Here is a 16,418-nt window from a genome sequence, read left to right on the forward strand (position 1 = left end):
ATTCCTGATGCGTCAGTAGTATAATTTCTGTGGCATACTGAGTTTATGTGCCAGTATCCACAGGTGAGGTGGGATAGAAATTCCTCCCTCCTGCTTTTTTCTACCATTCTTAAGACATCAGAGCCTCAAACTCTGATGTGTTCTGTATGTGCTTCACTAGTGCAAAGCAAAAGATATTTATTGTATATTCTGAGAGCTCTGTGACTGGTATGAATGCAAAGCCATAGACTTGGAGAAGTTTGCAGACATGTCAAAATCCTTTATACCTATTTATATTCTGAAGTGAATTATTTCTTTGCCTGCTGAGGATATTTTTTTCAGCGTTTCTTTTTGCTGCAGGAAATAAATGCTAATGCTGACTTTCCATCTGGTGGATATAAGGTAGATTCTGCTGCAGCAACCACGTTTGGAATGTGAGATTTGGGCTGAATCCGAAAGGAAAAGCACCACTGCAACAGGATTCCCAAGAGACAGCAAGACAAACTTGTCCAAATCTGTGCCCTTCCTTATCTAAAGCCACGAATAAAAATTAGTATTAAAGCCCAAGCAGATAGTTAGAGATGTGGAACTGCTTCTGTATAAAAAACTCTTCAGTTTGGAAAAGAAATGGCTTAGGAAGAGCATGAAAGAGATAAATAAAGTTGTGTGGCCTAGAGAAGATGGTAAGAAAGACCACCCATTTCTTACAACATACAAGCTGCAGAACAGTCAGACCCTGCTCCCCTCACAAAACATGGAACCCATCCCTTTCCTGCAACACCCTACACATGATTTAAGAGAAAATCATGCATGACAGCTAAGAAAGTTATTGTCAAGGGGAACAAAAAATAGGTTCGTGTTTTGATTTTTCAGTGCTCAGAGCACACAGGGCTCCACACAGGCCTGAAACAGCTTTTGAAAGCCCTGGAGTCCCAGCAGCACATCTGGGAGCAGGCCCGGATCACTCAAAGCTCAGCCTCGTGCTGCCCCCAGCCCCCGGTTTGCAGGGTTTGATTTTGGGTCCAGCTGTCAGCACCTCCTCCCCGGGAAGGTGGGGCTGGATCACACGCCCAGGCAGGGATGGATCTCGTGGTGACGAGGGAGGTGACACCTGCCACCAGCTCCCGCTCGTCTGCCCAAGTGAGAACAGCACATTTTGCTGTCAGGCCGAAGGGAACATATTTTCATAGGCATCCCTCCAACTTGTGTATAATTGCCTGCAAGTGGGAATTGGAAGAGGCCTGCATTTGGAGAACTCTGAGTGGTGAAAAGAGGCTGCATCTGTACTGAATTCAAGGCAGTGAAATTCAGTGTAAATATGATTACTTGATTTTAAAAAAAATTGTATTGTTTACTATAAACATTATTTAACTATTGTGCATAATATTTCGGAGCTCATTAAACTCTGCTACTTTTGTTTCAGCAACTTCCCTGGTAAAAGCTGAGAAGGGCTAAAGTGAAAAACTACCCTTTAAATGTTAGCAGTTTTTAAAAACAAACAAGTTTAGCAATCTGGACTAATTAGGAACATTACTGGCTCCGAGTGAAGGAGCAGAATAGTATTAAATCTGGTAGCTTAACAGTACCTGTTCAATATTCATTAGCACAAATTTCTTGGAGAAAAGTCTGCTGCATTAATTAGGACTTCCAATCCCAAGCACAGTTGATAATATGTTTATTCAAATCCTTATAATTCTTATGTGCTATTCCAGCCTTGTCTCTTCTTATCGCTGTCTCTAGGCCAAAACCTGCTTCAGGGGCTCAAATGTGAAGAAGTTTCCTCCTCAAATGAGAGAGGAACTGAACAGATCAACATTTTATTTCAGTGGGACTCAGTGATTTAATCATACTAATGAAATAAATCATAGAATTTTGGAATGGCTTGGGTTGGAAGAGACCTAAAAGCTCACCTTGTTCCACCCCCTGCCATGGGCAGGGACACCTTCCACTGTCCCAGGCTGCTCCAAGCCCTGTTCAACCTGGCCTTGGGCACTGCCAGGGATGCAGGGGCAGCCACAGCTGCTCTGGGCACCCTGTGCCAGGGCCTGCCCACCCTCCCAGGGAACAATTCCTTCCCGATATCCCATCTGTCCCTGTTCTCTGGCTGTTTAAAGCCATTTCCCCTTGTTTTGGCACTCCAGGTCCTTGTAAGAAATCCCCCTCTGTGGCCATATCTGACTTCAGGCTTATTGGTTCTCTGTCCTTCAGGACTCCATGAAGCTTCCCAGAACACAGCACAAACACTGTGCCTATTTTCAGAGCTCAGTGACTCAAGACCTAAAAGAAAATCCTTTTTTTTCCCTTCTGATGCAGAAAAATGACACAATGAAAGCAGGGCAATTCTGATGGCATCCAATAAAGGACATTTTGAAGTACCCCCCACCCAGTGACCCAGGGACAACACCCACCACACACCCGACACGTGTCTGTGCGTGTGCACATGTGAGTCAGACAGAACAGCCTGGCCTGCTGCAGTGGCTTCATAAATATTCATCAGTGGACATCTCCACATCCACGCCCACCCCAAAAGCCAGACTTTCTGTTTAAAAGCACTACTCGCATCAATATGTGAGCACTGCTGCTCCTCAGGGATGACTTAAAATTAGTCTGGAGCATTAGCACTGTGTTAGTGAGAACCTCCCTGCTGTCAAAGCTGCCTGCTTTGCACAACCACCCGACAGTGTGCTTGAGGCAGAGCAGCACCTGCCAAAGCCAAGCCAAGCCATCCCTCAGGAGCAGGGCTCCAGGGGGGTCACACACCTGTAATTGTGGAACCAGTTGATCACGGTGCTGGTTTTCAAGTTGAGCTGCGTGGCGAGTTCCTCAATGGTTTTTGGTGATGGGTATGGCTTTTGCTGGTAGGCTCGTTTGAGAGCTTCTTTCTCCTCTGGTGCCAGCACCACCCGGGGCTTCTTGAGCTGGTGCTGGGGCTGGGGGCTGGCGCCCTGGCTGTAGTCGATGCCAGCGGATGAGGACTCGCAGGACTGGCTGTCGCTGACGGAGCTGTGCCGCCGTTTCATGTAGGCTGAAAGAGAAGCACAGTGGATCAGCCCAGGATGAATACCAACGCAGAATCAACGGATTCTTATCTATCAGGGTCTTTTTAACTTGGGTATAAACTTGCTTCTGCGAGAAGGGAAGATGGGGAAAGCTGAGGGATGAACATGGAGACGGCAGGTGGGGGTGCAGGGATGGGCTGCTGGGAGGGGATGGGAAGGATGAGGTGCCACCAGAGACCAAAAGAGGGGAGGATACAAGAGGCAGAAAGAGAAGAAAAGAGGGCAAGTCAGATGGAAACCTGCCAGAGTTTTCTGCCTTTACAATGAACGTGGGACATGAATGACAGGGTTCAGTTCACACGACTCATTTCAGATTCACTCCTCCAAGGGGAGTGAACTCCCACGTAAGGCCCTGACTGGGACAGCTGTGCTTCGTTTTGACTGAAAGGGGTTTGGTGGTTAAAACACTTCAGGTGTACACGGAGGTGTCTCTGACATGAAGGAAAACATGACTGTGGAAGTGGAGCTGCAGCATTCCCAGCCTTCCCAAGCCAGCTCCAACACACGATGGCGCCTGGAGCCCGGAGATGCCAGGGAAGGGCTGAACAACCATCAGGCGTTTGCTGCCTTTCCCTACAGCTCTCTGCTGTGGCACTGACAGGTTATGAAAGAAAACCAGCCCCCAGCACCTCCTCCCCTACACAAAGCTCCTTCCAAAACACAGACACTTTTAAGAAAGCTCTGCCTGCACTGATGGGCTCGGTGAGGCTGATGGCAGGAGCCTGTGATCCTGCCACTGACCTTCCTCCCTGACTGGGAGTGAATTATCCTGGCAAATTCCACAAGGAAGGAGTCCCAGCAAAGGCTGTCACTGACTTGATTGATTTACACTGGGCATGGAGAGGTGGGATTTACTGCACCTGGCAGTATCATGCACAAGCATTGCTAATGAGGGGGCTGAAAACAGCAAATATAGATGAATCTTGTCAATAAAATATTTAACGGCCTGTTAAATACCTTCTAGATATTCAAGAGTTTACGTATTCAAGAGCTAAAATTTGATAACCTCGGGTATTAAGTTCCAGATTACACCAGCCTGACATCTGTAGGCATTAAATCTCCAGCAGCCAGGAGCTCTGGTTGGAGCCAGGGACACTGTGGGGCCAGTCACACTGGTCAGCAACCAAATTCTTCAAAAATTCAATTTTTCTCTCCCCACAGCTCTGCCTTCAGGCTGAGGCTGCACAGTGAATAAAAAATCAGTGCAATCAAATAAAATGCAGTGTTCAACCCCCAGCCAATGCCTCCTGGCAGGGCTCCCTCCAGGACTGGCTGGGTTTTCTGGCTTCAGTGGGCTCCTGCACCCTGCCCTCTCCATGGTGCCTCCAGTGGGACCTTTGGCACTGTGGCTTTACTACCAGGGAAGTGAATTCTGAGCACACTCTGTAACCTTTGGGGGTATCTGCATGGCCCACATTTTGTTTTTCCTGAATATGACAGATTACCTGAGGATTGCCTACTGTGTAAGATCACTGATATGGAACACAACGTGAGTTGCTCGTGATCCATCACTCTGACGTGATACAGCCCTGCACACGTTTGAAATAACCAGAAAAAACAAAGTGGGTTTTTAAAAAATAAATCTCCTTTAAAAATGCACCCATTTAAGTTGTTCCAATTATATGTAAAACTGCAAAAAATCTGCATTATTTCAAGGTGACCCATTTGCCTTATTTTTGCAGTCTTCAAGGAACAGTTACAACCTTCAACCATGGAATTAATCATTCCAGCAAGATAATCTCATATTTCTGTAAGGTGTTTAATCTCAAAACTCCTTCCTGGGTGTTATTTCCTACTTGCATTGACCTGCAAACTACAGCCCAAGCTCCCTTGTTTCCTTGCACAGCAGAACCAAGAGGCTGGAGGACAACATCCATCACCTCAGCAATGGGCAGCAGCTTCAAGGAGGCCACGAGACAAAACAGAACCTGGCATGGGAGATGTGACAGGGCTCAGACCACCTCTAACTGGAGTTTCTGGCATTTGGTCAGGTGGCTGAGTCAGCACGAGACACACAGGGATCAGGATGGGCTGGATCTCCCTCTGTCTGCTCTCCAAAGGATGGGATTTTTGGCAGGGCACAGCTCCTGTCTTAAGCAGCAAAGAATAATTCAGAGCTGTGAGAGCTTGGGAAAAATGTCATTCCTTCCTCTGCTCCTGTAACCTCACACTAGGATCACAAAAGGTGCACTGGCTGAGATGGATTGATCTCATGTTAATGGAACAAATGATATAAAAGCACACATTTCATTAAAATACAAATAAAGAGGAGGATGTCCCACTGTTCTGCCAGAACAATTGTTTTCTGGAGGACAATCTACTATCAGGACAAATTTCCACTGGGCCAAAGGCAGAACTAGGACTCAGACTTCAAGCTTTAATGCTGGTGTCTGGAAACTTAGATGACATTTTTAAAAGCTTTTCCATTTTTATTTTTATTTTTAAACATATGTGCTGCGTGCAGACAACGTAAGGAGATCATTCAGCACATTTGCAGTGACAGCAAGGCTCAAACTGGAATCCAAGTTGCAAGCACACTTCATTTTTGGAGAAGTTTGATTTTTGTCTGTGACCAGTCTCCACTTCTCAGGAGACATATGAAAAAAAAAAAGAAACCCAGCTGTAATTTGGGCAAAGGTCTGGATCTGGGTCTGAGGCTGACTGAGTTACCACCTTTCCCCCCCAGCATCCACCTGTGCCCAGCTAGGGATGGCACAGACACCACTGCACAGCTGCCCACTGAGATAAAACAGAGCCTCTTTTAATATAATTTTTACCTTATGTGGTATTGAACAAGATTATTAAAAAGTGAAATAATGGGGAAATAAAGGGAATTCAATTTTCTTCTGACAGCAGTGCTGTTCTGTGAGGAGTGTGATGTTCCAGCAGCCCAATACCCCAGAGGTTATGAGAGGAATGAACTCCTCCAGGGCAGGAAAGGTGTGCAAATGTCTCAGCCTGCTGAGTACGAAGCCCCAGCTCCCTCCAAAGAGGTTGGTAAGTGTACACTGCAAATTTTCAGAACCTCTTAAAAGGGACATTTATAGCACAAACTTCAGACTGGTGGAACAGAAAAGAAAAGGAGATACGCAGCTCACCTTTATCATAATTATTAATTTACTCCCTTAATAAAATGTGGCAGAGAAATAATTGATAATAATGTTTCACTGGAAGCAGACCCAGTCACATTGTTCTTAACTGACATTAGCTGAAGGGAAAGTTAAATTCTTAATGTGGCTCTGGAGCAATTTAAAAGGTTAAATCACAGGATTCTTACCTGCATGAAAGGATTTTGCAGAAAATACAGGGTTGAATTCACTTTAGACTGCTCTGAGGACAGCACTTGCACAGTTCAGGAGCTCAGAGCAGAGTCTCAATGATTTATGGCCTTATCTCTATTCAGATGCCATCTACAGACCATATGTATTGCTCACTATTTGATAAGAATCCAGTTTAGAAAATCGTTTTGAAAGGATATTGTCAGTACTACTTTTAAATTATTTTTATTTTATTTTGCTGCATTATGGGCAATATTCTCTGTGAGGCTATAAAAATCCAGCTAGTTGACAATTTTATTCCTGCCATGTTTCTAATACAGCAAAACTCCTCATGATTCCCTTTGGTTTACAGTTGTAAGTGGGAAACCCAAGTGGATTTTACTCCCCATGGAAGATCATACACATGCTGAGATACTGCACTGCTTTATTTTATACTGGTTACTGTGACAAGGGCTTAAATTTCTTCTTAAAAGCCTGCAAGACTATAATTTTCCCAGAAGCTCCCTCACTGCAATTTTAAATATAATCACCAAGTTCTTGATCAAATGTGTAAATGCTTTCAGAACATCAGTCAACAGCAGAGCTTTCAGTGTACACGATTAATGATGTCTGTGCTAATATCATTAAGGGGTAGCTCCAGAGATGTATATATCATTAATTAGTTAACTGCTGATAATGGCAGCCCACGAGTCTCTCTTGTAAAATCACATGAATATACTAAAAACAGGGCTCTGAATAACCACTGGGTTTTAGTGATGAATTTAAAATGGAGAGAGTTGGATAAATTTGCAGGATGTACTTCCTACTAAGATACCCAGTAACAACTCAGGGCACTCACAGGTCCATCCCCATGACCCTGTTTTATGTGAGCATAACACAAATTTTATTTTATTAACACAATCACCTTACCCCTCCCTATAAAGGCTACAAATATCATTATTCTGCAATAGCCTTTTATAAAGGCTTCATTTTTCTCTCCTCCCAGCAACCATCAGTGGCAAGGAGCTTTCCCAGGAACCAATGCAGAGTTTTTCCAGCCCAACATCTGTGACCAGCTGCAGCACTATTAACTAATAACCCAAAGCCAGCTCCCACCCACATTTCTCATTTGGTAAGGCAAGTTATCAGTGATACACCAGGGCCCCAGTAATTAATCTATAGGAGAAAACAGCAATGATTCCCCAGCAGCTGGTGAATATTTAGGGTTTGGGGTTGGCTTTTTGTTGTGTGTTTGTTTTCCTTTTATTCTGAGATGGATCTGCTTGAGCAAGCATCAAATAAAAGCTCCAAAAAAAAGCTGAGGTGAAGTCCTTTTGCATAAGCCTCATAACAGTGGATCAATGCTGCCTCTCCACTGTTTCTGGAGGGTTGTAAGAGCCAGGCTGAGGAGTGCAAGGCGTGAGTCAGCACTCTGCTCCCCGTTACCTTTTTTCTCCATGCGCTTCATATCCATCAGCTTCTCCACGTTGTTGGGATCGTTGAGCCACAGCTGCATGCGGACAAAGGGCTCCCTTCCCTTCAGACTCAGCTTGTGCCAGGGCTTGGGGCGAGCCAGCAGGTCTGAGACAGAGCCTTGGGTCAGCCCCAGGATTGTCTCCCCGAACAAACGCTGACCTAATGGGAAATTGAGAAGAGTGTGATTGGCAAAGAACACGAGATCATTCCTCAATTATTCTTACTTCAGAACTGCTTCAAAACCCAGAAGAAACGTTTAGGAGAATAAATGTTCTGCCCCCCACTAGAAAGGTAAATATTGAGCTTTAGTTTAATCCTCAGGATCTGCCTGGGATAAAGGGAGGAGCTCGACACGTTTGGGGAGCGGGACCTTACAGTGAAACAGTGTGCAAAAAATAAAATTAGGAGAGGAAAAACAAACTGAACTTCTAGCTAAGTGAGAGCAGTGAGGCTACTTAGCTCTTATGCAGGAGGGCAGTGCCACAGCTTTGCTCCAACAGGGCAATCCAAACATTTCCAGCAATCAGTGAACCAAGAGCAATGCAACCTGCCCCTTCAGCAATGTCCTCACAGAAACACGTATGGAATTTCTGTGCTGTGCTATCTGTGGGGATCTAACTGTGCCTTACTCACTAGAGAAAATCAGAATTTGCAATACAATTTTTGTTTTACAATCTCTACAGTATTTCTAGTTAAGAATGGTTAATTTTAGTTCTCTTACAAAATGCTGTCATCTGGCAGGGTGAAATCTGCCAATGCTTTACAGTGTACAGTGTTCATATGTGATTGCTGACAATGATTTTATATGGAAAAAGCCTAACTTATCAAGGACTGGGGAAAATGCCTGTGCACCTCAAACCCAGCCACAGAGCTGATTTTCTAACCCCCTTCACTTCAGTGTTTTTCCTCAGCTCCACTGCCTTGATACCAACTTCTGCTACAGGAGAGCCTGGAGTGATCTGAGTCATCAGATTTAAGATACAAGTGCTGCTGCCATGGGATTTCAAGGTAACCCAAAGATCTTTCCATAACCCCCAAATCTGGGGCTCAGGGTCCTGTGTCTGATCTGCAGCTTTTGAGTGCCCTCACTAACACACAACAGAGCATTCTCCCTTCACATCCCAGCACTTGTAGCCAGTGGTAACCAACAGATCCCTAAGGGACAACGGGCATGAGTGGGGGTTCTGACCCCACAGCTCTGCAGGACAAGCCCAAGCCTGCAAAAGCATCACCAGCTCTTAGGAGCCCTTCACAGCCTGCCCTGATCCTGACACAGCTCATGGCAAATATCTGCACTATAGGCCCATCCCCTGCACTTAACTCCAAGATTTCCTCCTCTTTCTCTAAGACTTTTGCCCTGGTGGTTTTTTTTGGTTTTTTTTTTGCCTGTATGGGGAGAGGCACATGGGAATATGGGACCAGTCAGAAGCTGCAGAACATGCCCCTCAGGTGTGAGGGGCAGGTGGGTCTGCAGAGCTTGCAGAGGAAGCAGCTGAGATAATGAGAGGCAGAGAGGGGAAAGGAGAACAGGATTAACATGACACTGCTCCAAATAAGCTCTAAAACTAGCCCTGAAAACAGCTCCTACAGACTGAACAGAACCCTGCATTCAGAATTCACTCAAGTTCCTGAGTAATAAGTGCTTTTCCACTACCCTCAGTATCAGGAAAATCAGACAAAAGAGGTAATTCAGGGGAAATTTTATCAATTTTATCTTTATGTTTTTATCACGTGTCCTGCTGGGGTAACCTGCTCCCTGTTTTTATTTAAAAACATCAGCAAGGACTCATCCATTTCCCTGTAAACCTGCCAGCTACTAACAAGATAACAGAGCCACTTAAAAAATCTGCTATTGTGTTGCCACATGAACAGGAATATGGGCACAGATTTGCAAAAGGGTTGGGAATGAGCAGTGCTGGCAGTGCTGCTGAAGGAAATGAACCTTTAAACTACAGCCTAAAAATTAAAAATGCAAATGTAGAAGGAGGTAACATCATGTTCTCTAGGTGTTAAGAACAAAGCTAAAGATGTTTGTGTTGTTTATTTCGTGTCAGGATATGGCAGGACAGGAGAAAACACCTGAAAGACTCCCAAGCTAAGGGGGAAGGTGTCAGAAAAAATCCTTGGGAGGGAGCAGGTGTATCACGCTCCATCTTCACCAGAGCACCAGGAATAACAGGAATATTTTAAAGCACAGGTTTCCTTAAGCTCCTCCCCACCTTTCATGCCTGTTCCCACTCATGTGGGTCCTAATGGATCTTTCAGGGAAAGTCTTGCCCCTTCCTACAAAATGCCCCATATCTCCTATCCTCAAACAGCTGAGTGCTTCTGCTTCCCTCTGTGAGCTCCGTGCAGCCCAGCAGGGAACCCCTGAGGAACTCTGACTTTTGGGGCTCAGAACACCAGCAGCATGGCAGTGTGAACACTGCCAGCACGGTGTGCTGAAGGCTCAGAACCTTCAGAGAATGGTTTGGGTTGGAAGGGACCTTGAAGATCAGCCAGTTCCAGCCCCTAGTGAAAGGAACACCTTCCACAGTCCCAGGCTGCTCCAAGCTGGGTCCAACCTGGCCTTGGACACTTCCAGGGATGGGGAAGCTTCTCTGGGCACCCTGTGCTGGGACCTCCCCACCCTCACAGGGAAGAATTCCTTCCTAACATCCCACCTGAACCTACTCTACTTCACTTTGAAGCCATTCCCCCGACTGGTGAGGGCAGGAGAGACCCACCCAGCTCAGTGTGAATTGTTTTGTACAACTGTGGTCTCTGGCTGGTGGCACTGGGACACCTCTGCCACCACCAGCTGCCTGTGACAGGTTCACAAGGCCCAGTGGCCTAAAGCAGAGAAACCTGTGCACCAGAAAACCTGGTGCACCAGCACACTGAGGGCACAAAAGGAGACATTGAAACTGGTTCCACACCTAATGCAGAGTTTGGGGCACATTTCCTGGCTCTTCTGCTGCTTTTTAGGCTTGTCAGCCACACTGTAGGAAAACAGAAATCATGGGAAATAAAAAAGACTAAGTAAAAATGGCATCAAAGCAAATGTAAACAAAAATACTTTTTTTTTTTTCAAACCTCTCTGGAACACCAGAGCAGGTACAGCACTCAATAGCATTTTGCCCAAAAACCAGGGGCTTGGATCTGCAAACCCTTACCATGATTTGGGGCTTTATCTCTGCCTTATCTCCACTGAACAAGCAACCACCATCTGCCCCAGCCAAATGCACAGGTAAGGAATTCTGCTGGGCTCAGTGGAACACAATCTCACTCAGAGTCTGTCAGTGATCAGGGCCATTTCCTCTTTTTCTCCCAAATGATGTTAAATGAGAACTTGGGACCTCCCCCATCCCAGTATTTTTTCCCCTTAAAAATGTTTTAAGGAAATAACATGTTACTCTGTGTCTAGATGAAAAAAGGCTTCCTCACAAACTAAAATGGAGGAGTTTTTACTTTCACAGTCATCATGTTCAGATGATATGGATAAAATTCTTCTCACAAAAGAAGACATCATCAGTCTAAATCTAAACTTTTGGTCCTATTTGTAGTGAAGGAAGAGAAGCTGGGGAGCACGTGTCAATCCCCTGAACCCCTGATGCAGGTGGGATGAATCCCTTGCTGAGACCCAGAAGCAGGAGCAGGTGACACTGGCACAGCATTACTGCCCTCCTGCCAGAGCCCTCAAAGGATGCCACAAACATTCCCCAAAGCCTTGTGGGGCAAGCAAGGGTTAAAGACATGAAGAACCAGTGATTTAGAGGCACAGTGACAGATTTAATGTGGACTTCCCATACTCACATCAGGTTGTTCCCTGTGACTATTCCAAACAATCGTGACACTGAAGGCAACAGCCAAAAACCCATCTGCAGGCAAAAGCAGCCTCAGCTTTGCACATCTCTAAGCACAAGAACTGAGTGGCCCTGCACACTTATCTCAGGCTCATCTAAACCTCAGCTGAGTCTGGATGTTCCCTCCCAGCTCTGCAGGACACTGTGCTCCTGCTTGTGGTGCACCTTCCTCTCCAACCATGCTGGCCTCCTCTACTTCACCCAAAATGGGCCTGGAATTTGCAAGTGTGGGGGAAACAGCCTTTCCCAAGGGGAGATCTCCCTGGCTCTGGGGTTCTGGAGATCCTGACAGCCTTGCTGGACTCTGTTTTGGGAGGTGGGAGCAGTACCTGGCTGCTGAGCCAGGAGCAGAGCTTAGGAAGAACAAGGGTGTGATAGGACTTGGAAGTAGAGTGTGACAACCTGAAAGGGGTTTTCCACCAATTAAAAAATCTTTTTAGCAAATTAAAGCTTAGGCCAGGGTCAAACCAGGCATTCTCACAGACATCTACTGTAGCTAACAATAAAACATGAACACTTACACATGATTTTGTCAAGAAATGAGAATAAAGAGATTTACCAAGATTGTTGTCCGTGAGCACTTCCTTGACCCTCTTGGTGATGCCATAGGTGTCCAGCTCAGGGGACATGGCCACCAGTTCTTGGATGCTGAGTGCAGAGTGGCCTGAGAGTGGCAGAGGGGTCGTGGATTGGGATTCAGATGCAGGTGGCTCACTGGATTCCTGGGATTTGCCATCCTTACTCGTCTCTATGGCAGGGCAGGGCTGCTGTACCAACTCAGTCAGGCTTTTCACTGATTCACTGGAACTCATGGGAGACTCAGGAGCAGGACTGCAACTGGCAGAAGTCTTTGGAGTACTTTCTGAAATTAAAAAAAGACAAAAAAGTCCCCACTTTAGCATAATTGTAATGTTTTGATTGCAGGATATTTAACTTTTCTCCTCATTTATATTCTACCTACTTAAAGAAATGCCTAAGTATGCAAAATGCTACTTGCTATGACTTGGATACTAAAAAGCCTCTTTTTAGAAACAAGAAATATTTTCTAATTTTATCTTGAGTCGTCTCTGATTTCTTATGAAGACAAGATGTACAAATACAAATAAAAATCAGGAAAAACTGAAGTGCAATAGTCTGTAAGTTTGCACGCAATTTCCTTGGTCAGGAAATCTCAGTTTTGCTTGTCACAACATTTTTATATAAGGATGGTTTTAAAGCTACCATTCTAGATTGGTTTTAACTTCCTTCTGTGACTTGTAAGAAACTCACTCAGCCACTATTTTGTTCTGTCAATGAGGGATTTTCTACAACTGATACAACTCTCTATCTTGAGAGTGTTATTGATTTCATTTTGTTTCTTATCACACACATCACATTTCTGCAATTCTCTTTGTCCAGAAATAACAAGATTAAAATACAGTTTGTAATTATGTTGTATTAATTAAAGTATTTGAGAATCCAACATAAAGACAGAGAGTGGATCAGGAGACATCCAAATCTGTTATTGTGACACTTGGTTTAAAAGAAAGCTTTCCCAATCTGTTAATTTGCCAACAACAATAGGTTCTGTACAAAATGTTGTTTTCCCCCAATAAATTTATCTCTCACAGAACGTACTGACTGAGCTTGTTCAGAGATTCCAGACATCTGAGGGTACAGGCTGAACCTTTTTTAAAGCCACAACACGAAGGCAACACAAGTGCTTTACAAGAATCATTCAGGAGATAAGGAGCACGGGCGATTTCTCCATCCACAGCTTTTCCCATTTCTGTGGGGCTCCTTCCTCCTCCTTGCTGCCTCCCAGCCACTCCTTGCCAGGGTTAATGGCATGGATTCCATCCTCACACATCCCTGGGGTTGGCTCCAGCTGCCTGGAGGAGGCTGACAAGGAGGAGCCCAGAGTTTCCTGAGCCCTGTGGTGCCACCACAGAGGATTCCCAGGTCCCATCAGGCAGTGGCTGCCAGCAAACCTCACTGGTTTTTGAGTTTGTTATCCAGAATATTGTCAGATCATTCCAGAGCACGCAGCCTGTGCAGCATGGAAACACATCCCAAATGCTGAAGGAAAATATTGCCACAGGAAAAGTCAGGCCCAAACTTGGAGCAGAATGCAGAGGATAATGGTGTTTGCTGTTCAGGGTCCTGGGAGCTTTCCCATGCTGCATTCAAGAGCTTCCCTGATACACTCACTTGGAGTTGCACTCTCAAACATAAAAATCTGACTTTTTCCTTAGTGCTTTATGTGAGATGCAAAAGAGGCAGACAGAAAGTGAGGTGCATGTAAATCTTTAAGGTAAAGGGGATCCTACAAATCCTATTTCTTCTCTCTGCTCACCCTGGGTCATCATACAACCGAAGAGAAACCCTGGGAAATGTTATTTCTATATCAGGAGCAGCAGAGGAATTGTACTGTAAATTTGCCCTGATTCACCCATGCGAGGGACCAATTTGGCAGATCATCCATCTTGTTCACTGTACACTGTCAGGGATGGCATGAATTCCCCACATGATAAACAGATTTCTTCTCAGCAAGGTCAAAATTATGGCTGCCTAGCTAATAAACTGCACAGCACTCGTTCAACTTCCCTCTAATTTTGTCCCTTGTGCCAGCTTATACAAATCTTACTGAATAACTAGAGCAGCTGCAAATTTCCTATACAATTCCTCATCCATGCACGGTGAGCCACATGCACACACAGGGGGGGAAAAAGGACAAAATAATAAAAAAAAACCCAAAAACCAAACCAAACCCAACCATACAGGACTAAACAAAAGCATTTCCTAATGCCTATTTCTCCTTCTCCCTCTCCTTTCCCTGCCCAGCCTAATTATGAACACAACAAAGGTAATCTGTGTTATCATCTATCACTGAGATGCTCTCTGTTGCTCACATATTAGCTTATTTATTTTTTATATCACTTACCAAGAGCTTACTTGAATTTCATTTTTAAGACCAATCTGCTGCTCATTTACTCCAAAAGGTGAGATTATCTGAATCTAATTTTGGAAGGCAGTACAGATGACAAACTGCTTTTTTTCCCCACCAAAAGGCAAGTGTACAGTGATTTCAGGCGAGGCATTATGTACATGTACTACAAATAACTCCAAATATGTTCCCTATTCATTTTTAGCATTTTTCCCTTCTGGAAAAACATTTTCAAGATCACATAAATATTTGAGGAAAAGATCCATTATTTGGGACAGTAAATTCAATAATCAAATAATGCAAACATTTCCCGTTAATCTACTTAAAAAATTAAATAGACATTTAGAGTACAAGTGACTGCTGACAGAACAAAGGGGAAAATTGACTGTATTCACTATTCCAGATTTAACTGTCAATCCACAGCCATTTCGCATGGTTTATGAAATAATTTGTCTGTATTCATTTCTCTCAAGTTCCTCACAAGACAAAGACACAAATTCAGGATATCGGAAAAATATACATTAAGATTTCCAAAGCAGCAATTGAACATTTCCAATGAAAACAATACATTGAAAGCTTATTTCTTTAAAACTGGCTCTGCTTTTTTAACCCCAGACTGCTCTGAATAATAACACTAACTTAAAAGCAATCTAGTTTCTTAAAAGTAATATTCACTGGATGTTTTCACATTTGTGTTTAAGGAGGAAAGGACCATTTTGTCTATATAAATATAACAATCTGCAAACTTCATGGCCACCATTTACTAATGAAATTATTTCAATAAATTCCAGGTAAACTTTGCTATACCAAAGGGGTTTGTTTTCCAACAGCCTGCATCCAATATAAGATGTGAAGTAAAAGCTCCAAAGCTTCAAAAATGAGGTGCTGGAAGAGCTGGATTCAGCAAATCAGCTGAAAACACTCCCCCAGCACAGCCTCAGCCTGCAGAATGTAAGGAACCCCAGGCTCCTCTCCCGAGCATCACCAGGTCTGCAGGAACCCAGCAGCCAGGGACATTTGGACCTGCAGGGCACTGCTCAAGGGGAACCATTTCAGTGATGTCCAGGAACTCTTCCCAAGTCCACAGGATGCATCCAACAGGTGAAGCACAGCTCAGATCCACAGCACTCTTCAGCTGGAGGCTCCTTCTGAAGCTCAGGACATCTCATACAAAGACCTGCAGGTGCCACCTGCTCCCAGCTCCCCAGAAGATCTGAGACATCTACAGGACGTGACACCAGTGCTGCTGTATCCCCCCCAAGGAGGCATTTGGTGACAGAGCAGTGCTGAGACACAGATAAGGTTTCACCAGTCCCAGAGGCATCACGTCTGCCAGCACAGACAGATTCCTCCACTGCTACTTCTCCCGTGCATTTTGAGAGCTGCAGGTTTGCTGCTTTTGCTCAGACCCTGCCTCACCTCTGACAGCAAACTGGCTTTGTATCCAAATCTAAAGTTCAGAGATTTGAACAAGAACATCTGAATCTGTGAATATACAGCACAAGCCCACTCTCAGTCTCTCCTCCCAGCACATCTGCCTATCCATAGAGACACCCTGTGCTCCTGGAGCTGCTGGCAGAGTAACCTGTCCAAGCCTTGCTGGAAACACAGGCTTAGCTAATAAACTGCAAAAGGACTCATGGGGAATGAGGTACGGAACATGGCGAAGCTGAGGAAGACCATGCAAAACACAGAAGGTATTCAGGGGCCTCTAAAAGGATTATGAAAAATATTATATTCTAAAGACAGCAGGCAGACAACAGCTGCCTTAAGTTTCAGAGGGAAGTGGATTGAAAAAATGGATCCACTATAATTTTCAGAGACAAATCTCTGTAGTTTATCTGATCCACTATTTAAATTTCAATACACAGTCCTC

General features: G+C 44.6%; 1 protein-coding gene across 13 annotated transcripts in view; it reads right to left on the reverse strand.

Annotated features, from left to right (window-relative positions):
- CUX1 (cut like homeobox 1) overlaps positions 1–16,418 on the reverse strand; it is a 307,940-nt gene that overhangs the window by 37,617 nt on the left and 253,905 nt on the right. For 11 of the 13 annotated variants that reach the window (XM_064394617.1, XM_064394620.1, XM_064394612.1 and 8 more), the window contains 3 exons: positions 12,176–12,478; positions 7,742–7,930; positions 2,740–3,004 (listed from right to left, as the gene is read on the reverse strand). The exons of the other annotated variants lie outside the window; for them this stretch is intronic. In XM_064394617.1, coding sequence (XP_064250687.1) covers positions 2,740–3,004; positions 7,742–7,930; positions 12,176–12,478 — 757 coding nt within the window. The remainder of the gene's footprint in view (positions 1–2,739; positions 3,005–7,741; positions 7,931–12,175; positions 12,479–16,418) is intronic. 13 annotated transcript variants of the gene reach the window in all.

This window comes from Passer domesticus, chromosome 19 (assembly GCF_036417665.1).
Source record: "Passer domesticus isolate bPasDom1 chromosome 19, bPasDom1.hap1, whole genome shotgun sequence".
In the NCBI taxonomy this organism is placed as follows: domain Eukaryota; kingdom Metazoa; phylum Chordata; class Aves; order Passeriformes; family Passeridae; genus Passer; species Passer domesticus.